This window comes from Camelina sativa, chromosome 20, assembly GCF_000633955.1.
Source record: "Camelina sativa cultivar DH55 chromosome 20, Cs, whole genome shotgun sequence".
Taxonomy (NCBI): Eukaryota; Viridiplantae; Streptophyta; class Magnoliopsida; order Brassicales; family Brassicaceae; genus Camelina; species Camelina sativa.
Window position 1 is genome coordinate 16,512,697 of NC_025704.1, and position 23,222 is coordinate 16,535,918.

General features: G+C 33.2%; 2 protein-coding genes and 1 long non-coding RNA gene across 3 annotated transcripts; 2 read left to right on the forward strand and 1 right to left on the reverse strand.

Annotated features, from left to right (window-relative positions):
* On the forward strand, window positions 13,449-14,596 carry LOC104770995 (ethylene-responsive transcription factor ERF003-like). Its single transcript, XM_010495465.2, has 2 exons — window positions 13,449-13,708; window positions 13,860-14,596. The coding sequence occupies exons 1-2, from the start codon at window positions 13,626-13,628 to the stop codon at window positions 14,338-14,340; spliced, it is 564 nt and encodes a 187-aa protein (XP_010493767.1). The 5' UTR covers window positions 13,449-13,625; the 3' UTR covers window positions 14,341-14,596.
* Window positions 15,706-16,891, reverse strand: LOC104770996. The gene is made up of 2 exons (XR_764692.2): window positions 16,504-16,891; window positions 15,706-16,027 (listed from the first exon to the last, which is right to left on the reverse strand). It is a non-coding gene; the product is annotated as an uncharacterized LOC104770996 (long non-coding RNA).
* On the forward strand, window positions 20,529-22,385 carry LOC104772583. The gene is made up of 3 exons (XM_010497182.1): window positions 20,529-21,437; window positions 21,516-22,022; window positions 22,080-22,385. Exons 1-3 carry the CDS (start codon window positions 20,529-20,531, stop codon window positions 22,383-22,385), a joined length of 1,722 nt encoding a protein of 573 aa, XP_010495484.1.

Sequence of the window (23,222 nt, forward strand, 5' to 3'; positions counted from 1 at the left end):
GGGGAAGGTGGTGGTAGGGGGTGGGGATGGTGGTGGAAGAGGGTGGAAAGAAATAGTAAAGGCAAGGGTAATAAGTATATATTATAGTTTTTATAGAGTATATTAGTTATACATGGTTAGAATAGTTAGTGGGCTAATTATAGTTTTTTTTTTGTTGGTTATTGAGTGCAAATTCCCATTTATATTTATTTAACTGATTATATTGTTGTATAAAATAATTAGTACGTGTGAAGATGTGGGCGAATTAAGTAGGAGAGAAGCAATCAATATTTTGGCTTACTCAAATTTTGACTTGATTAGATTCGATAAAAAAACAAATTACCTGAGATAGCATACGTACGATGCTTATTTGAATTTTGAAGTCTTAAAATGTTGAGTGAATAGCTAAGATTAAAGAGGTATATATGATATATATAATTTGGGATTTTTTTGTGTGCATTACTCAATATTGAAACTAGTTAACCATACAGTAAAACTTCTATAAATTAATACTCGGTAAATTAATAATTTTTATAAATTAATAAATTTCTCTGGTCTCAAGTTGGAACTAATGTAATTTTGAACACTATTCAATAATATAATATAATAATATATTTTTTTAAATCCTTTATAAATTTATGGTCCCATCAATAATATAAATTAATAATTATATAAAATTATCTAAATATATGTATATATATGCATATTATTTTTATTATAGTTTATTTTTAATATTTTTACTATATAAAAATATTTGAGTGCTATCTTCAAAAAGATTATAATTGTTATTTTCCTTCTAATTGATTTTATAAAAATATTAGTTATAACAATTTTTTTTATTTTTGAACTTTTTTACCAAATTACAAAAGTCTTTTTATAAATTAATAATTATTATTTTATCTATAAATTAAAATCTCTATAAATTAATAGATTTTCATGGTCCCAAAATTATAAATTTATAGAGGTTTTACTGTATATCCATGATAAAGATTTAGGTAATAGTCAAACTATATGTTTATAAAATAAAAATAACTAGGTATGATATTTTCTATCAAGATAAAATATATAATTAATGATACATTACAATGTCTAAAAATAAAAGGTAGAAAACATTATATATATATACTTTAACCAAAAAAAAGCATTTTTTGAAAAAAATATTGTAAGTTTAACATGAGATTAACTAACTGGTGTTTTAGTGACAATTAATAGAACTCACAATCTTTGCCAAATTCTCTCTTCCAATTTAAATGAACTATTAAACCATTAATTCTCTATAGACTGCCATTTATTATTTCGTCCAAATACCGGATTAAAGTTTTGTTAAAATCTTCGGAAGTTGTGTAAAGCATATTTTTTTTGTAAGGTTGGAAATTATAAAGTTGTGGGATTGTGGAGTAGTTCGAGTGAATCGGGTTGTAACATCCGTGAATCAAGAATGGATTTTGGGAGTGGGTGTCGAGTGATACCAAAGGAGTGTCGGTCGACACTAATAATTTTTCGAATTCAGCGGTTAAATTTTAATCGTCAGTTTGATGCGGTTTGGTTTAAGAAACCGAAGGGGATTGGGTATATAAGTGGTATCTCGACGCCATGTTAAAGGCAGCCGTCTCCTGCCCTAAAAGGAGAGAAGAGAGTTGTGGGTTCTCTTTTTGAAGGGAGGAAAAAGGGAATGGTTTGACGATGGATAGGAAAAAGAAGGAGGTCTTGGTGTGAGGGAGAAGAGGAGATCGAGCAGTGGGCTTGAGGGGAGCTTCTTCTTCGTCGTGCATCAATGGTGCTAGAGGAAGAGACCTTGTGCTTGGGGCATAAGAGGAGGAGAAGGGAGTTCCATCTTCTTCATGTGTGAGAGGAAGGATGGGAGCTTGGTGGTGGATTGGGATAGACAAAGAGGCTCTCTCATGACTGTTATCCAGGTAAGTCGTGTTGTTTGATGTTTAATCGATTAGGGAATAGATAGTTGTGAAGGATTAGAGTTTTGCGGCAAGAAGGAGCTTGAAGGGAGGCGAGGATCGTCATTCGACACCAACACCTGTAAATGGGCTGCGGGGACTGGTTTGAGATGGCTACTTCAGAGCAACGTTTGGAAGATGAAAAGGAGTCCAATTTGGCTGAAATTTGGTGGGAGCTTTGTGGTGCTATAGGCTTTGTATTCAATGGTGGGTTTTTGAAATGAACGGTTGGTTTGTGATTTAATCAAGTGTTTGTATTGTGGTCTGGCATAAACGGTTTTGTGGTAAAGTTGGGGTATCGGTCGACATCAGCATGTTGTTGTGGGTTTGGTTCATAGGAGAATGGTTGGAGATAGGTTTTGATGAGGAGAGATCGACGGAAGTAGTGTCGATCGACACCATGTGTGTTGGTTCGTAAGTGGTGCGATGGGTGACGATCGACACCAGATGGAGGTGCTGATCGACACTGGAAGAGCTGATAGTTAATCGGAGTATTTATGGGGAAGTGCTGTCCGTGGCTGGGCGGAATCAAATATTTCTGTCTATTTCTCTTGTTACTCGGTCGCTAGGGGTGGTTGGTTGTGCGGCTCAGTAACTAGATGAGGTTGGTGTTTGGTTTATTTGTGGGAGGTTTTGTAAGGAGTGATTTTTCCACCGGTTTTCTTTCGGAATTATGGGGTTCCGGTAAGATTGTTTCCCATGGATCCTGTGAGGATTGGAATCCAAGTGCGGTTGTCTCACGTGGGATCAGGCTCATCGACGACGATTTGTATGGCCGGAACCGGTTACTCAGATCAGAGGGTTCACTGTTAAAATCTTGATACAAAGTGGCTCTTTTATAACCGCTAGAGTTGTTTGCATGCGAGAGAGTCATTTTTTCCCGCTAGTTATCGATCAAGTTCAAATTTTCGCATAACTATTTATTCTTTCGATTTTGTAGTCAGTAAATCTGTATCCATACATGTATGTTATTAAAAAAAAAGAACAAGTTGGTGTTACTTAAACGTGTGTTGCCAAACTATATTGAAAATGTTCCTGGATGGTCGTCCCTATTTTGATTATCTTGATTATATAAAACTGGAAACGGTGTTTTTTATAAAAAGCCTCAATTAGAATAAAAATAAAAATTTAAAGCAATAACCAAAAAAATCCCAAAAAAAAAACCAGAGTAAAACCAATATCTTAAATCTAAAACATAATTTTAAAGTCAAAACACAAGTTACATAACTTGTATAAAACAAAATTGTTAGTTAATACTAAAAAGATCATGTTATGCTTCAGTTTTGTAAACATTTAGCATAAATTGATAAAAGCATTGCGATTTTAGTCTCTTTTTTTTAAACCATCGTTGCTCTTTTCTTTCTTTTACAACATACATTTTTTTTTTTATTTGAACCTAATATACATAGTAAAATTTGGAAAAATTAGAGCCTTCAATTTTTTTTTCCAAAATAATGGCCAGAAGCAAATGTTCTTTTTTTTACTACATAGCCACGGCTCTGAACGTATTCATTATAGATTGAAGGGATCATTGTAAACGATTTGTTTGTAAATTAGCAAATTCTCTTTCAATTTCTATTAATTGCAAACTAACTTTTTCACAATGGAAGGTTTCGAAATACCCTAAACAAAAAGAAATCTTATAGTTACATACTTACATTTAAAGATTTGCTTTTAATATATATATATATATATATATATATATATATATATATATATTTATTTAAAGCAGAATATATACGTAAATTAAAGTGAACTCATGAGTTAAAATGTACAACAGTATACAGTATATATTTACATCCATTTTAGATTTTGTGTGAAATGTAAATTAATTAAGAAGTCACAGAATGAACAATATTAAAAAAAAAATTAATACATTCATTAGTCCAATAGAGGTCACTTGGAAATTAGGGGCAACAGTAAAGAAAAGAAGCAAGACTTCATATTTACTATTTTATTCTCACATAAAAAAAAATGTTAATGTGATTATACTCATGTAATGCTTCAGAACTATGTACTTTCATTTAAATGAGCTCATGAAATTGTCAAAAAAAAATTAAAAATCAAATAAACAGTTAATGAAACTGTACTAAAACAAAGATGTAAGCAAATATAATCGAAAAAAATTACTAACACCTACTATCGTTTCTACCCAAATGAGACTTTTTCATTTTTCCCATCTACAAAATTACTAACAAAAAATATCAATTTCAACTTATAGTAAACTCATATATATTCTCAAAACTTAACCAAAGAGAAGTGCAAACGCATAGGAGCACCAAAGAGAAATGAGGTTGGCGGATTTATGATATTGGATTGCGTAAAACAATTAGTGGGCTAGGCCCATTTAACGCATTGAGTTTTCATCGTTGACCAGACCTATCCCACTAATTCCTTCAACATTATTATCTCCCAGAAAAGTAGTTTTGGTCGTTTTAAGAGAGCTAGTTCTGTCTTGTCATAGGGACATAGGATTGTTCTATACATTTAAGCTTGCTTTCAAGATTTTTTTTTTATGAATATATTTTAACTAAATCTTAAATGTTGAGAATTTTTACAATTAATATTTGGATGATACAGTAACATTACTAACATACATCCGATTGGGTCCGGTTGACCGGTTGTAATGTCCAAAGCAAATAAATATAAATATATGTTCAACTAATAAAAAACAGGACAAGTTGTAAACATAAGCTTTTCGTAAAATATATACAGTGTCTGTGTTAGATATGGACGTACATGTGCTAATGCTGCTATGCTGCTACGGGATGTGAGACTCATGAGTCATGAGAGTGACAGGAGAAAATATAATCGTAACGTGAAAACTGAAAGAACAACACTATCTAGCGATAAAGTCAAAGTTTCTTCTTACAGATTAAACCATTGGGATATTCAACATTGTCCCAAAGTTCACATCACATATTCACATGGCCTAGTGAATCAAAGTTCTCTTTCATTCATTGTATACTATTCCTTGTATTGACACACACACACACACACATGTACCAATACATGAATAAAGCACCTCTAATGATTTTTCCTATATAAATAAAATTACGTAAGGATTGAAACAAACACATTTTTTTAATTGACAAATGAAGACAGTTTAAATGACATACAGTCGGTTATAGGTCCCCAAGGTTTCAGACTTTCAGTCCAAAAATTTTGGTTTCCTGAAAATAAACTGTCCAGTAAAATTTTTTTTTTTTTTTTTTTGTCAAACCAGTTGCTTTCATTCATTTAGGATAGTAACAGATACAAGAAGTACAAGAAGCAAAAGTTTCAGAATTTAAACCAATACAAAGGAAGGCATTCCCCAATGCCACAAGATTAGAAAGATAATTCATCGACTGTAAATCCAAGAGAGCTATGAACCATGAGCATGAGAGCCCCTTGGTACATGTGAGATCCTGGTAGGTCAAAAGACCATCCTCGAGAAGGTCAGAGGACAGTTGTGTTGTCCCGGTCATAATACTAAGACACTGAGACGTTGAGAAAAGAATCAATTAAAAATATATACTAACTATTCCCTGCGCAAAATGATTACAACAATAAAATTGAAATGAGATTCAATATAGTTTCAGAATGAGCCCAAAAAACGTATAATTGATGTTCTTGTTGAGCGGAGAAAATTGCATTAATGAACAAAAGGCACATGGAAATGACCGAGAGATGGGTTTAGCATTTTTGCCTCACGAAATAATTTTTTTTTTTTTTCATTTTCACCAAATTTATACATTTCATATCATAAATATAGAGTAGATATGTTATATAAAAGAATACGAAAAAATGTTACATAAGAAAAACAATCTTAATTTAAAGCTGAAAGAAAATTAGAATTTTTTTTTGTAACAAAACCTATTTCAATAAATATATATATATATATATATATATATTTTAAAGATGATGTTAGAAATGAAAAACAAATTAATAAATAGAGGTGATGTTGATATCAATTACAATTTAAAACAGACTAGGTTTTCACCCGCAGTACACCGCGAGACTAAATTATAAATTAATTTATTTTAAATTAGAATTTTTAATTCATTTAGTTTTCAAATTCCCAATTAATTAGATTTTATCTAATTAATTTATAATTTTGTTTAGAATGTTTTTTCTTCTTCTTACTTTTTATACAATTTATAACTTAATTAATTTATTATTAGATATAATATAAAATTTAAAACACTTAGTTTTGTTTTCTATAATTAAACAGATGTATATGCCTATATGGTATGTTAGTGTATATTTTTATGTGTATATATATATATATATATATATTTTTTGGAATATTAAGAATGTGTTGTAGTATGTGTAATATTTTGTAATTCATATACTAAATAATTTATAAGTTAATTTTCTAAACTATGACTACAAATCTATAGTATATGAAATAATTAATAATTTTAGTGTTAGTTCTATAGTCCAAACCCGCCATGCTAGGCGGATCATGCAAGATGTTCAAAGATTTTTAATCCTCAAAAACTCATCATACGAACCCCGTGAAAGTAAAATATAGTATGTGAGGCTAAAAGTCACTTTTTCTCAAATCTGTTTTTCAAGGTTTTAAAGAACAATACATTTTCACTCACTTCTTTATAAAATAAGAAAATAAAATCAGTATACATTTACAATTATGTTTGTTACCTTTTAAACACTTAGTTTCTATAAAAAAAATCAAATATAAATAGAGTTAATTTGTTTATTAAATTAATTATTTAATACTAATGACATGCTTGTAAATAAGTACCAACTTCAGGATTTATTTTATAAATGTCTCCAAAAATATATATATATATATACAATAATTTATGTAGCAAAATTAGGAGTTGTTGTTTTCTTATTATATAATCAAAAGAACTTTTTTTGTTTGTGTGTGTGTGTGTGTGGCTAAGAAATACTAGAAGCATTTTGTATTTATGTCTGTAAGAACAAAAGAACTTCCAACGGATTAAGAGCAAGTTTATTGGGGGGTTCATATAAGGGGAGTTCTTAAATTTTTTATGAATTAATTGTGTACTGTTTGGAATATAAGAACCCATGATCTCTTAGATAAAATTTTCTCTTTTATTGGTAGGTTCTTATTTTGGGTCTCTTATTTTTGAAAATATTGTTTTTAAAATTTTAAAATTTTAAATAGAATAGAAGTGGTATAAATGTGTAAACATTTAAGATTTTATAAAATTAAAAAATATTGCATTTTAATTAATTTTCAAACATACAAAACTAGAATTATATTTTCTGTTTTTGAAAAACTTTGAAAACAGAGGTTCTTCATCTGTTTTGTTAAAGATTTGTAAATGAGAAACATAGGCAACTAACATGGAGCACATATATTACACAAAATGGTGAGAAAACAATACAGCAACATTGACAATGTTTATAGAAAACCACAAATTGACAATGGTTTAGCAATATTTGGGATTTCTTGACTATTGTTGTGAAGAAAGAAATAAGTAAATTTTGGTGGAGAGATGTATGGGCGGCAATTTATGTTTTTTTGACTACTCTCATTTTTTGTTTTCTCTAACTTATACAAATGAGAATATGCAAACTTGATAACAGAATAAGCCCAATAAAACCAACAACTACATATTTCCTCTTCTTTACAAGCAAAGAGTTTAAAAGAGTATGTTGCCTGAGGATGATAAATCAATCAGATAGCATCGACACACATGAAAGACAGAATCAAAACGATGAAAAGAATAAAGAAGACGTTACATTATTGTAGTAATAAAAAGAGCTACCTTTGAAATGCTAAGTGGTGATGATGATTAAAGAAGACGTTTAAATTTTGCCCGAGACAATATGCTGTTCATGTTTAGCCAATAAGATCACAAAAAACAGATCATCAAGATCAAAACTTTTTGTAAGTCCAGTAAAATAAAACAACGAGATCATAACATTAACACACACCCATATCAGAATAGAACCATCAACAACAACACCAAAGAGAGAACATCATTTGCTAATAATATAAGGGGATCACAAGATCGATAACAAATCTGGCTGAAGTAACAAACACATCTTAACAGCAGTTTCAGCAAGACCGATAAGGTGCTGACGTTTGGAGTAAAAAACGTCTTGAGAATCTCAGCATTGATCTAATGGAATAAAAAAACTAAACAACAACATATAGATTTCAAAAGGGTACAACAAAACCGGAACTCGTTTGCTACCTGCTTTAATAAGGTTAAAACACAAGAAAATATACACAAGTAAGCACCATCTCATCTCATTTCAAGAGACCTTTAATAAGGTTAGCTCGCTCATAAGAAAGAAATATAAAGAAAACTTACATCATCGTATTCTTCCTTTTCTTCCTTCTTCTCTTCTTTCTTGGACTCAGCTGCAGGGGCACCACCGCCTCCTCCTCCAGCGGATGGAGCAGAAGCCATAGCAACACCACGACCACCAGACGGCACTGAAGCAAGCTTCTCCCTTCCACCAGCAATTAGTTAAGTCTTTTCCTTTCACTTCCTTCAACAAAAGCTCAATCTGAGAGTCCTCTGTAATCAGCACCAACTGCAAAAAATCAAACACAACAACAAAACCACATTCAATCAATCAATTAAAACCACCCCCAATTATATCAGACGCATATACATATTAACACAAATCATATTACGCCGGGAGGAAATAATGTAAATCCCTAATCAGATTACGCCTAAGAAACCTATTGAAGAATCTAAAGAGGAACGGAAGCACAAAACCAATTCAAATCCCAAAGTAAAGATCGAATCAAAATACATCGGAACCCAATTTTTTCATACCTGGAGACGGAGACGAAGAAGAAGAGTGTGAATCGAAGTAACCCTTACAATTTCGAAACAAAGGAAGTGAACCTTCTCCTTCGATTCCAAACACATTCAAATTCCATCTTTTCTCGTTTCGGGATTGTGATCGCCAGAGAAAGAGAGAGAGAGACGAAAGTAAACAAAAATCGAGCTTCCCAAAAAAAAAAAATTCTCTTGTGTATTTGTTTTCTGGCCAACAAAAAAACGACACGTAGCGCCTCTTAGAACAAAGATGAGTATACTATATAACAACCTCCCTTAGCATTTTTCTTTTGTTCTGAATTATTTTTTTCCTCCAAAACAATATGAACCCCTCTAAAAAGACTGTCGATAAACATGGTCTAAGAGATAAGGAGGGAACAAAGATCCCATGGAGTGCGGTGAATGGGAATGACAAAAAGTCACACTCCAATTTCTCTGTCTTTTTGGTAGTCAAATGTAACATTTACTTGCCCTCCCCTCACTTTGCTCCAAAAAGGACCCAAACCGCGTTCTCTCGTTGAGTTTTCAATTATTTTATTCTCTCCGAGTTGATCACTTCTACTTCTTCTACTTCTATTCTTATTGAGTCCTAGGTTTTAATTCATTGATTAGAGTTTCTAGATCAAATCATTTGTACTATTGTTATCATTGTATTACATTTTAAATTTATTCGGTTATGCAGTGAGGAGTGATAGGAAACAAATACTGTATGATGTTTTGTTTCGTAACCAATAAAATGACTGAACATTAAAATACAGGTAAAATAATTACCAAAAATACTATAGGATAATATATACTATATTATAATACAATAGAACAACATAATAAATAGCAAAATCAATATAACATAAAAAAATATTTTAGGCTAGATATATATCAAAACGAAACTGTGAAACAATTGAATATATAACTGAAAAACATGAATGATTATTTTTAAAAAAAGTAAATTTATCAAATAAATATCGAACAAAAATTTTAAAACCAATTTATATAAGGAATTCGAAACCCTATGACTGCTATTTTCCCTAGATGATATGCAAGTTCATGGCATACATTCTTCATACTCACATTCTTATCTTGTTCTTGGATGTTATATCATCATGTCTCTATGTGCTCTCTTGACCACTACTATTAACTTCATTTTCGAGAGGTCAGATTAAATGAATTTGATAAGTTAAGATTGAATTAAGCGTAAATTACACGATCTCTCTTAACAGTTTTTAATAAATATCTTACAATGGCTATCGTAATATATAAACTATGATCTTCAAAGTCATACCCAATCTTATTTCATCGAAAAAAATGATCTAATATTTTGCAATTACATATTGTGGAATTAGGCTTTAGTGCCAACAATTAGCAACATTCAAACCATATAATTAAAATGACAAGAGTCATCACCAGTAAGTACTTTTGATTTTATGTTTGTGAAATTTTCGATCTTCCGACATAAATATACAAAAAAGGCAAACAAACTTGATAACATTTTGTTTCTTTCAGTTATTTCAAAATTATAATAAGGAAAATATTGTCAACATAGATTAGATTCTCTTGCACCAAGAACATAAAAATGCATAGATAACACCAAAAGATACTGCATGTGTGTATGCAAGCTGAGGAACAATGTCTCTGAAACCTTCCAAAGTCCATGTTGAATTAACTCCAATCCATTACCATACAAACCTATATACATTATATGATATATGTATGACTAAATTTTTATATGATTAAAACTACATTTGTTCTATAGAATATTAGTTTTGTTGTGACCTTTTGTTGTGGATTCAATGGACCCTCCATATTTTGCATGTGACTGAGTGTGGAATGGGACGAGAGAATGGCGGTCTTTGATATGGACGTCACCTTATTATTTTCACATTTATCTACAAATTAAATCATATTGTCTACAGTTAATCTTTTCACTAATAAATTATAGATTTTGATGATTTTGGTATATTATTTATTACTATATAGTTTTATATAGCTGAAGGAAGAAAACGACATGAATCACAATCAAAACCCTTTCATCACCCATGTTTGTGTATGTCGTTATGGGTCCCAAGTCACGCGTTTACGCCGTAGGGTCCTACTTAATTTATTCATAATACTTGTCTGATTATCCCATAACTTTGTATGTAGTCCCAAAACACTAATTGTAATATGCTCGACCAAACCCAATTAAGATAAGTTAATAATATGATTTACCAAATATATGATGACCCTCTATCTCTATGTTAACAATCTAGACATATTAGCAAATGGTCTAATTGTTAGTTAATATTTATAGATGTTTTGCAAGATATATAGCATGCAGAACTTCGTATGAAATGAATCTATCTATATATCAGTTACAATTTATAGTTTTGTTACGTAGAATCTACTGTAATGAACGTTAATTAATTTGTTCGTATCATGCCATGCAATGGGAGATATATAGATATTGAATACTGTCTCTCTCTCTTTCAGAAGTATGGTACTAAGTTGATACTTGGAAGAATGAATAGTCACTATACTTACACGTGCCAAAACAGTAACAAAGAGACAAAATCCGCAATGCCAATTTAAAATAAAAACAGTCTTTGTTTGAACTTATCACTCCCACATGCTTTGCTTCATTATTTGATCGACCAATATAATTATACCACATACCAAACAAAGAAGTTAAGTTGCTAATAAAGATTATTTCGACTTATAACATTATTTATTGTCTAATTCATAAAGTTATAACTGAATTAGTGTTAATACTTTATACTTCAAAGGTATATATACACTGGAAAAAATTACTGCGAGAAACAATGGAGCCTGTAATAATACTTGTTTTTTTTTTCTTTGGTACAACAGCCTAAAATAATACATAAAGTCGTAAACTTCTAATATGAACGTTGGAAAATAATCGGGTAGATGATACAATTCGGAAGGCAAAGGAAAAGACCATAGTTCGAGTATCGATTCACTAACTTAGGGCCACTTCTTTGCGGCCGACTAACCTATCCACATTTACATGTATTCATTCCAACACACACGATGATTACATTGGGGAGTTTTTTTTTGTTCATGAGTTGGATAGATGTTTTAATATTTTTTAGGTTGAAGATAATTTAACTTTAGAAAAGAAAAATCCAAGGATATCTTTTGCAATTTTCTAACTTACAGTTCAGTGCTACCGAGAAAAATATTTGTATACTTTTTCACAACGTCACCGAGAGAGATAATTTATTTCTTTTTTTCTTCGCTTTCTTATGGACATGGATGTAGATATATACACACATCGAAAAAAAAGCATAAGCTGATTAACTATTAGGGTTAAAAATGATTATTAGTAGGGTTAAAATGATCAATTATTTGATAAAAAGTTAATGACCTTCTCTAATGTTTTTTCTTGTTGTCATAATTGCGGTCTAAGATTCTTTCACCAATTTGCTACTGGACTGAACCAATAAAATTTGGCACTTGTCATTTTTGATGTATCCATTCTACCTGCACACTCTTTTGCCCAACATATTCTTTCTATTACCTCTTATTTCAATTATTATTGACTCTAAAAAGGATATTGTCTGAGTTGGGAGCAATATAATACTTATTATTTATTATTAGTAAACCTACTAATGTATAGTTGTTTTTTTTTTAAATAGGTCGCAGACTCGTAGGTAAACTGTACACTCAGAAAATCATGGGTATGAATATGATGACACAATACATTAAGGTTTGTTTCAATTATTAAAAAAAAGGAAGAAGAAGATGATAGTCGAAGATGGTTTTGGTTGTTTGATTGAGTCATTATCGAAGGCTCACATGGGCGAAGAATGGTGATGAAAGAGTCACGCTAGTTATCAAACTATTAATTCCAATTATTATCGTTATTACTTATTATTAATTATTTGGGGGAAAAAATCTAGAAAAATTTGGCAGTATCTATGATATAGAGACATGTTGTGATGATCAAACCCATGTGAAATTAGATACAGTGGGTTTGAAGTTTCACCGCAGCCAAAATCTCTTTTTGGATCCAGCTTGTTCACAATTGGAAAAAAATATTGATGCTTATAGATGCATGCTATAAGTATAGGGTTGTTAGTAAATTCGTAGCTATTAAGTTTACCTTAAAAAAATGTACGTCTATAACTTGTGATATACAGTATAAAACATATTTTCTGTTCAACTATACTATATGTAACTTAGGACAGAACAAAAAGTAATTAAATTTAACATTAAAAATGGTTTTCGTCATAGAACTAATACAGGAAAATAAAATAAAATTTAATTTTAGGAAAAAAATCTTGTGAAGTTATTAATAATAATGTAACTTTTTTTTCCTAATACAAACTATGGTAAATTTGTTTGGTCATAAATTTGATTTTTGTTTTCAGTTTGTAGATAAAGTTAAAAAATATACTAATATATATATATATATATATATATATATATATAATTTTCCGACAGTTTAGCATGTAGTTTTCTAAGCTTTCAATTTCTCACTATAATTAATACCATATCTGACAGTATTAGATAATCCATTTGCCCATGTCGCAGCAACTTCGAATACAACAAATGAAGTAAATTTAAGAATAAAGAAATTAATATAGAGATCTCTCTATCTCTCTCTTAAAACAAAATCCATGAGATTTTTTTTGGGTCGTATTGGTAACGGCGTGGGTCCAATTTAGGACCAAATTGATTGCCAGTTAATTGCCATAAGAAAAATTTACGCACAAAAAAACATTTCTATCTTTATCTCTCTCTCTCTCTCTCTCACGAAGCTAAAGCCAATAGTACTTATAGCCACCCTTCACTCTTCCAAAAACGCTCCTTCACTCTCATCATATCATTCTTTCTTTCTTCACTTTCATAACATTTCCACAAAACACAAACACTAAAACTCACCTGAACCATATTCTCCATTCTCCACCAGCACTAAATGGCACGACCACAACAACGGTTCCGAGGCGTTAGACAGAGGCATTGGGGCTCTTGGGTCTCTGAAATTCGTCACCCTCTCTTGTAAACACTCTTCTCCCCTTTTCTTTTTAAAATATCAATATACCTTTTTTTTTTTTTAATTAAGTAAGAAGTTATGAACCGAAGCTCACTATATGTTAAGTAAGAAGTTATGAACCGAAGCTCATTATATGCTTTTTATTTTTGGTTTTAGGAAAACAAGAATCTGGTTGGGGACATTTGAGACGGCTGAGGATGCGGCTAGAGCCTACGATGAGGCGGCGAGGCTAATGTGTGGCCCAAGAGCACGTACCAATTTCCCTTACAACCCTAACGCCGTTCCTACTTCCTCATCCAAGCTTCTCTCCGCCACTCTCACAGCCAAACTCCACAAATGCTACATGGCTTCTCTTCAGATGACCAAACAAACGCAAACGCAGACCGCAAGATTACGACCCGCGGAGACCGACGGGGATATCAACTGCGTGATGGCCAACGTAAATCAGTTTAACAGGGGAGGTGGAGGAGGAGGAGTAATGACAGAGACAACGGAGATCAAGTGGGAAGATGGAAACACGAACATGGAACAGAACTTTAGTCCCTTGGAGGAAGATCATATCGAGCAAATGATTGAGGAACTGCTTCACTACGGTTCCATTGAGCTTTGTTCTGTTTTACCAACTCAGACGATGTGAGAAACGGCCCTGTCGTTTAGCGTATTCATTTTATTTTATTTTTATTTTATTTTACTTCCACAAAACGGCGTCGTTGAGTAGTAGTGGTGAGAGAAGAAGAAGAGGACAAAGGCTAATTTCAAAGACATTTTGATCTGAATTGGCCTCTTTTGAAACACTGATTCTAGTTTCTATAAGAGCAATCGATCATATGCTATATTATGTAATGTATAGTATCTTTTTATGATATAAAAATTGTTATCAATTTCTTTGTCTTTTTCCCATCGTTTTCTTGTTTTCACCTCGTAAACCAATTGAACTTTAACCCAAAACTGAAAATTTTACACATGTGTGAATAAGTGGGGATTCGATGTAGTGAAAAGATAGGACAATGAGAAGAAAGAGATCTAAAAGAGAGAAGAGAGAAGAGAGAAGAGAGTTTAGAAGGTGTTTGAATATTTTGAGTTTAGCTTTTGGTCTTTGTTCTATGCATTTTCTCATTTTTCAACGGCGGGCCTTCATTTTAATTTCTTTTAATGTAATCTATTTCTGTCTCTTTTTTTTTTCTTTTCTTTTCAATTTGGGATTGCTGCGAGAAGTAGAAAAAGAGTGTCCCTAGCTGTGTGGCTTGACGACCATAAAATCCAACTTTTAAATTAGAGGGATTTGTGTTTTCCAGCACTTATATTAAAATAGGGAAAAAAATTGTTGAGTGCAAGAAAAAGGATATATGGCTAAATATACATGTAACATGTTTAGTTGTACAAGAGATCAATGCATATATATGGTGACATGCACGACCAAAAAAAAAACCTAGATCAAAAGGAGTAGAAACTTGACCCTCGCATAAAAAACTTATCATAAACCAAAAATACATAACGAACTCGAATGAGAATGAAAGAAGTTTGTATCTCGTCTGATGTGTGATAGAGTTTTGCTGATAAATCATAGTACAATCCAGGCGTGTTATTAAATTTTGGTATGATAGATCTAGGTTTTAGTTTGTGAAGTAATGAACATGAATCAATCTCAGAAACCGTTAAGCAATTGTATGATCCGATTTTTCTTAGTACTTATGGAAGTGTCGTCTTGTAAAATGTTGACATACATTTGTTCCATCCACTAAGTGCATTTGAATGTTTGTACTAGTTTTGGCCATATATATCAAACGTCTAATCACTAAAACTTCATTCTAAGAGCAAACCCATTGCATATCTTCAATTGGGTGTTTCTATTTTTTAATAATACTAAAAATAATACACTTCTCTTCACACCCTTGATTTTTATTTTTGTCCTTCCATTAGTCATCCTTGGGTGTCTAATTTTTTTTATTAAAAATGTGTTCTGCAAATAAAACAGAACCAAAAATTAAACACAACCTGCAAATAAAACAGAACCAAAAATTAAACAGAACCTATCCTGCAAATAAACAGCCACACAATACAAATAATGGTTCTGTGTCTGTATAAGATTATTCACTACTCATGTGCTACTCACGATTAAACACAAACTTTGATTGAAAACGATACAAACTTTGATTAGAAACGCAACATACATTGTTTTCGACTCATGATTAAACACAATGTATGTTGAAGACACAAATGCCAGTTGTAGATAGGAGAGTGAAACACCTTAGGAAGTTGATGGTCACCAAGTGGAGGACTGAGTTGCAGAGAACAAATCACCAAGTGGGGGATGAGAGAATGGCCTTGCGGTGCCGCCCAAACAGAATCGAACATGATGAGTATGTGATCAGTTCAACAAAACATAGAACACACCAAATAGGAACAAGAAAAGATGCTAAATCTACATGACACAAAATTACATCAACTAAAACCACTTAGAGATACACAAGAGAGAAAATGGAACTTAATCCAGTAATAGTAACATGACTAACACCAAACCTGAACAAAGTTATCTCAGCTGATAATATCAAGTAAATAAGCAAACTCCTCACTGAGTTAACTATATAACAAAAACCAACAGATCAAATGCCCTCAATCAGTATACAATGAATTCGAACTCAATTGTTACAGATGAACTTGTAAAAACCCATTACCAGTTCAAAAATACAGAAACACAAACCAGATCATTATATTTTTAACTACCAATCAAAATTCAAACTAAAACCCAGATCAACAATTATCACCAAAGGGGAAACAAACAAAAAAAATGAAAGCTTACCAGCAGAAGAACACACGAGAAGGATCCTATGAGCACCAACATTCTCACAAAGCCACCGACAAACAAAAAAAATGAAAGCTTACTCATGTTCTACTCGATTTTGAAAAATCGATTCATACTCTCGTTTGGTTTCGTTTGTGTCGAGAAGAGAAGCAAATGAAGAGAAGACAAAAAAAAAAAAAAAAAAAAAAAAAACAAAACCAATCGAAACCAATAAAATTTTGACACGTTAAGTGTCTCTCAGTATCTAAAAGAGTCTGGGCAGAGACACGGATCTCAGAAAATTATCGATTAAAACATTATTTTTCATTCACTTTATTATTAAAAAAATAAAAGACATCCCCTTGGGATGACCAATGGGAGTGCTCTAAGAGTATGTTTACTGAATAGCGTCGACCGTTTTCAAAAAAAAAACTCATATGTATCACAATTGCTTTCAATAATTTAATTCGGTTTGAAATATTTGGTTTCCTAATTACTTTAAAATGTTGGCAGCCGCAACCTTGTAAACATAATGTTTACGTATGCTTGCAAATCAATCAATCAAGGCTATCAAGCCATGAAATGACTATAACCAGACTATAACCAGACCACCATTTCCTTACACATTAAAATAAAAATTCAACTATATCACTAAAAGATCATTTCCACGTACGTTATCAAAGACTCATACGCGTTATAAGTTGTTAGCAACAAGCCAAAACAAAACAAATATATAAGTAAATGGAAAGTCAATATGGTTAAGCTTGTTGCGATAGTAACCAGTGTACGTACACATGCAATGCATCTAAATTGCATCACACTAATTATGATTTGACAATAGCCGGAGATTTCTTGTCTCTTTAATTATATGCATGCAAGAGATGATTTATTTGATCGAAAATAATAAATCAAATAATTCTAAAATTAAATTTGTCTATTATTCAAACTAGGCACAATAATATATGTCATCTTATATATATATGACAAGGTTTCTTGTCACATCGCCAAAAACTTTCTTTCTATTAATTATAGATTATTTCTCTGCATGTTAATTATAGATGATTTATTTGTCCCTTTTTTTTTTGTTAAAGGTCTTTTTGTTGTTGTCAAAAAGATGATTTATTTGTCGAAACTATAACTTTTTTTTTTGTTTTGTTTGGAAACTATAACTTTAAAATTTATATTCTTAAATTTAAGATTACATCATATCAAGTTCTTAAATAGATAAAACCTTAGACCAAGTTTATCGGTAGTCTTTAAGTAGGGGAGTTCTTAAATTTTTTATGAATTAATTGTGTACTGTTTGGAATATAAAAACTCATGATTTTTTAGATAAAATTTTCTCTTTTATTGGTAGGTTTTTATTTTGGGTCTCTTATTTTTGAAAAAACTGTTTTTTAAAATTTAAAATTTTTAAATAGAATAGAAGTGGTATAAATGTGTAAACATTTAAGATTTTATAAAATTAGAAAATATTGCATTTTAATTAATTTTCAAACATACAAAACATAATAAAAACATTAATACATATTACAATAGAAGTGCAATTTATAAATGGAGAGAATGATTAATTTTAATACTGATTTGAAAATATTGCATTTAATTAACTTTTAAACCTACAAAACATAAAAGTATATTAAAAATAGAAATACAAATCATAAATGGAAAAAAGATTAATTGTAATATTCTGTTGACCAACAGAAATCTGACACGTATGGTCTCTTAGATCAGATTTGGGTATACTATATAAGAAGCTCCTTTAGATTTTTTCTTTTTTCCTAAATTTTTTTTTTCCTTCAAAATACTAACAACCTCTCTATGAACCCCCCGATAAACATGCTCTTACATAATTTTACAAAGATATTCAAAATGAATTTCAAAATATACTTCTTTTAAAGATGTTCCAAACTATTTTAAAGAGTTGCGTAGGCATGCATGCGATTACAGAATATTTGGTGACAACTGGAAAATGACTACGTGACAATGTATTTTCCTCGAGATAAAAAAATAATCATATGGGGGAGAATTTGTCAAACAATATTGTTGATATAGAATAGAATCGCAACGTGATATTAATTTTTGGATCGAGGTCTTTATCGAATCGAATGGAACTTATAATGATTATTCTACGTATCTGTTTGGAAATTGATTTTGGTTCCCCCACAACCTTTCTAAAAAAGTAAATATATATAAATAAAGAAGAGGGAATTATAAAAGTGTAGTTTTATTCTCATTATTCTGTTTTTTAAAGCAATTTGAAGCAGCAAAGGTGAGATTTAAAATAATGGGCATGCTTGTGAGTTCTTCATCATTACTTCTTTGAACTTCTGTGACCCTTTTTTCCTTTAAGGAAGGTCCTTTTCTATTGTCCCAATAAAAATTTCACTGCACTCACCAAATAAAGATTGAATAATAGGTCAAAAGTAGCGATTCAGATTCACATGAAAATGTATGTAATGTACGTTGTCCATTCTTGTTATGCAGCGAGATTTACTTTCGTATTTATCTCTTCTCAACTACATCGATTATTCTTAAAACGTCTTTAGTCAATCCTGTTAGTTGTGCATTAATCTTAGTTAAGATATTTGATACTAACAACATAGAAATATATATATATATATATTTTTATATTACATGTTTGGTTGAATATCGATGATCCAGTTAAACTTACATGCTTGACCAATTTGGACTTATGATATATAGTGTTTTTAACCTTGTATTTTAATTATGATATGTTTTGAGTGTTTTATTGTGTTAACATCCGTTTTATTGTCTTTCTGATTGTGTCTCTAATCTAATATATATCCTGAAGACAATATGCTGTAAATAGAGAGACACTTTGGGACGTATTCGAGCAAAGAATGAGCAAAGAAGCAACAAGACTGATCATTTCCTTATAATGAATCGATCATTTCTCTACACGAAACTTTGTTATGTTTTATACTAATATTTTGGATGAATTTTTTTACACTAGATATAAAAGAGATGAAACTATTTCGTATACACACATCTTCCGATATCAATATTTGATTAATTGTTGTTGAGACGGTTAAAACATGTAGTTGTATTACAATTTGTGTTAGCGACAATGTTGTGTATAATTTATTGTGATGGTTAGGACATGTAGCCGTACTACAGTTTGTGGTAGCGCGATGTTGCGTCATAAGATTTATAATTAATCTAGATTCAAACGTAGTAGTGTGCATGACCTTTCACTAAGAAAAAAAAACATATTTATAGAAATGTATTGTTTGTAAAATGAGTTAATAATGTCATACTTTCTGTGACTTGGTTCTTCGTCTTTTTTATAAATACATTGAATAAGTCTAATTGTATTTATCTTTTCTTGACCATGCATGTCGCTTAATATCCATGAATTGTAGTTTTATATAAGTTTATGTATCCTAAGTTTTATAGCTATGAAAGACTAATAAGATATTATTAGCAGAAAAAGACTACTAATATATGAAAAATTCATGTCTAAAAAACAAAAAAAAAAGCCATCAAAGATTTATGGAAGAAAAACTATATGAAGGTTTCAACACCATTAAGCTGCAGTAATTTCTATGGACGTGTGATACGTACAAGGCCCAACATCCACCTATCCTCTATCAGTACCGCAAGAGAACAACGCCCAAAGAGGATCCAAATAAGTGAGGAGTGAAGAAGGATCCAGAAGTTGAGAGGTGTCCTAGTTTGACTGCAAAAGATCAGGATTAAGCTTCACTAACCATAGTTAAGTATTGAGTCACCGTTATTAGCTGGCATGTAGCGATAACGGCTAATAAGACGAATAAGACAAAGAGAGTAGTATAAAGAGAGAAGAGAGGAGTAGTGAAGGGTTATCGAGAATCTGGGTTAAGTTTGTAAGGGAGAGGGAGAAAATCCATAAGTTCTCTCAGGCTGTATTCCGATTTCTCATAATAAAAGTATCTTTCACTACATATTGTTCTTGTTGAGAAGTTTACACTAATAATCTTAACAAATTTGGTATCAGAGCATTCAATCTTGGGAACTTTTGCTGAGCAATGCCACCTAAGAAAATGGAGGAACTGGAGAAAGCGGTGGAATCTATGCAGAAAGAGGTCCAAAAGATTACCGAGTTAGAAGAAGATGTCAAGGAGATGAAGAAGCAACTTGAGAAACTTGACGTTATGGAGAAACAAATGGGAAAGCTGGATATCCTCGAGCTGCTCCAGAAGAGGCTGATGGGGGAGGAACGTAGGTCGTGGGTGACGGAGGCTCAAAACCTCGAGACCACCGCTAACCCAACGGACGTGATTCAGCGACTTTTCACTCCCGGCGCAGCGCCCACAACGGTGCAGATGCAAACGCAGAATGAGACAACCGAGTCAAAGGAACCTCTGATGCGTAAGATAGAGATTCCCCTGTTCGATGGCGAGAACGCGGAAGCATGGGTACAACGGGTAGAGCAGTACTTTGAGATGGAGGACTTTACGGAGGAAGAGAAACTGAAAGCAGTCCAGATGTGTTTTGATGGGGAGGCGATAAGTTTGTATCGGTTGAAAAGAGATCGTAATCCATTCACGAGTTGGGAACAGGTGAAAGAAAGGGTTTTGGAGAATTTCTCGGTGGCACATGACGTTTGCGCTGGAGATAGACTCTTACTTCTACGGCAGGACGAATCCACCGGAAAGTATTGTAAGGATTTCATCGCTCTAGCGTCCAACGCACCGGAGGTAACAGAGAGGATGCTGGAGTTGGCATTCATGATCGGGCTCAGGCCAAAGATACAAGCTGGAGTTAAGATGTTCGAGCCCCGGGGACTCCAACAGATGATGAGCCTTTCCAGAAAGGTGGAGGAATGGTCAGAGGAGTCATCACCGAAGACTTCGTGGGGTTGTGGAGGAAGGACGACGTGGTTAGGAGGAGAACGCATGGTTATCCTTGGTGGTCAACAGACACAGGGGAGTCAAACCAATATCAGAGGGGTAATATCGTCTAACCAAAAGTTGAGTAATTTGTCTGATAGACAAACGACATCGCATTAATCAAATGGTGACTCGAAGGGATCTCAAACTAAACCTAATGAGAGCCGGCGACTACCATACCGACGATTGACGGATGCTGAGGCAAATGAACGGAGAGTGAAGGGACTTTGCTTTCGGTGTGATGAACGTTTTCACGCCGGTCACCAGTGTCGTCTGAAGGAGCTTCAGGTGATGGTGGTAAGCGAAGAGATAGGAGATGGAAAGTGTTTCTATGATGTTGATGAAGAAGCAACATACGTCGTGACTGGGGAGGTGGCCGAGTGCCATGTTCTCTCATTGGGTTCAGCAGCTGGCATCTCTTCTCCGCGGACCATGAAGCTCAGGGGAACGATTCGTAATCTGAGGGTTACAATCCTAATCGACAGCAGAGCGTCTCACAATTTTCTATCCCATGCCATGGTTCACCAGCTGGGTATCACTCCCCGAGGGACTCAGGAGTATGGCGCGCGAATGGGAACAGGTATCACTATCCATGGTACCAGAATCTATCAAAAAGTAGCCTTGGAACTTCCGGATTATACACTGGTGACTAGTTTTATGCCACTGGACCCGGGAGAAGTCGATGTCATATTGGGAATGTAGTGGTTAGAAACACTAGGCGAGATGAGGGTGAATTGGAAGGAGCAAGTAATGAAGTTTCTGGTGAATGAGGAGCTGGTGATGGTTCTTGGGGACCATAGCCTCACTAACACCGCCGTCTCCCTAAAAGCATTGTGGAGAATACTCAGGCAAGAAGGAGAAGTGTTGTTGGTGGAGTGTAGCAAACTCCAAGGAAGGGAAGAGGAGAAGGTAGTGACGTGCCCTGCTGAGTTCTCTCGTTTAATGGAGGAATATGTAGGAGTGTTTGTAGAACCTAAAGGACTGCCTTCGTCACGGGGAAAGAAATAAGCGATTCAGTTTAAACCAGATGCAGAACCAGTGAGTGTTCGGCCATTCAGATATCCCCATTCCCAGAAGGAGGAGATTGAGAAGCAGATATCTACCATGCTTACCGTGGGTATAATACGGGAAAGTGGGAGTCCGTTCTCTAGTCCAGTGCTCTTGGTGAAGAAAAAAGATGGCAGTTAGAGGTTTTGCGTGGACTACAAAGCCCTCAATAAGGCCACATTTCCAGACAGCTACCCCATTCCGATGGTCGACCAACTCTTGGATGAGCTACAAGGCGCTCATGTGTTCTCCAAGTTGGATTTGAGGTCAGGATATCATCAAATCTTAGTGAAGGCCGAGGATGTACACAAAACAGCCTTTTGTTCCCACGACGGCCAATATGAATTCCTGGTAATGCCCTTCGGGTTAACCAACGCACCCACAACTTTTCAGTCTTTGATGAATGACATACTCAGACCCTTCTTGAGAGATTCGTGTTGGTATTCTTCGATGACATCCTGGTCTACAGCAAGACCGTTAAAGAGCATCAGGAACACCTCAGAGCCACCTTGCAAATGCTCCAGCAGAATCAATTGTTCGCCAACCGCAAGAAGTGTCAGTTTGGTAGCCGACAAATAGAATTTTTGGGGCACGTAATTTCAACAAAAGGCGTGGCAGCGGACCCAAGCAAGATCAATGCCATGACTGATTGGGAGGAACCGCAGAACATCAAGGATCTGAGAGGGTTTTTGGGACTCACGGGGTACTATCGCAAGTTTGTGCAAGGGTATGGGGATATTGCAAAACCACTCACAGATATGCTCATAAAGGACATGTTTATATGGACTGATGAGACCC

Bases quoted from the DNA above. Each gene is read 5' to 3' on its own strand.
- LOC104770995 (XM_010495465.2), top strand. From the start codon at position 13,626: ATGGCACGACCACAACAACGGTTCCGAGGCGTTAGACAGAGGCATTGG. The intron at 13,709-13,859 runs GTAAACACTCTT...TTTTGGTTTTAG, and splicing joins GAAATTCGTCACCCTCTCTT to GAAAACAAGAATCTGGTTGG.
- LOC104772583 (XM_010497182.1), top strand. From the start codon at position 20,529: ATGGAGGAACTGGAGAAAGCGGTGGAATCTATGCAGAAAGAGGTCCAA. The intron at 21,438-21,515 runs GTAATATCGTCT...GGTGACTCGAAG, and splicing joins GTCAAACCAATATCAGAGGG to GGATCTCAAACTAAACCTAA. The intron at 22,023-22,079 runs GTGACTAGTTTT...TTGGGAATGTAG, and splicing joins AACTTCCGGATTATACACTG to TGGTTAGAAACACTAGGCGA.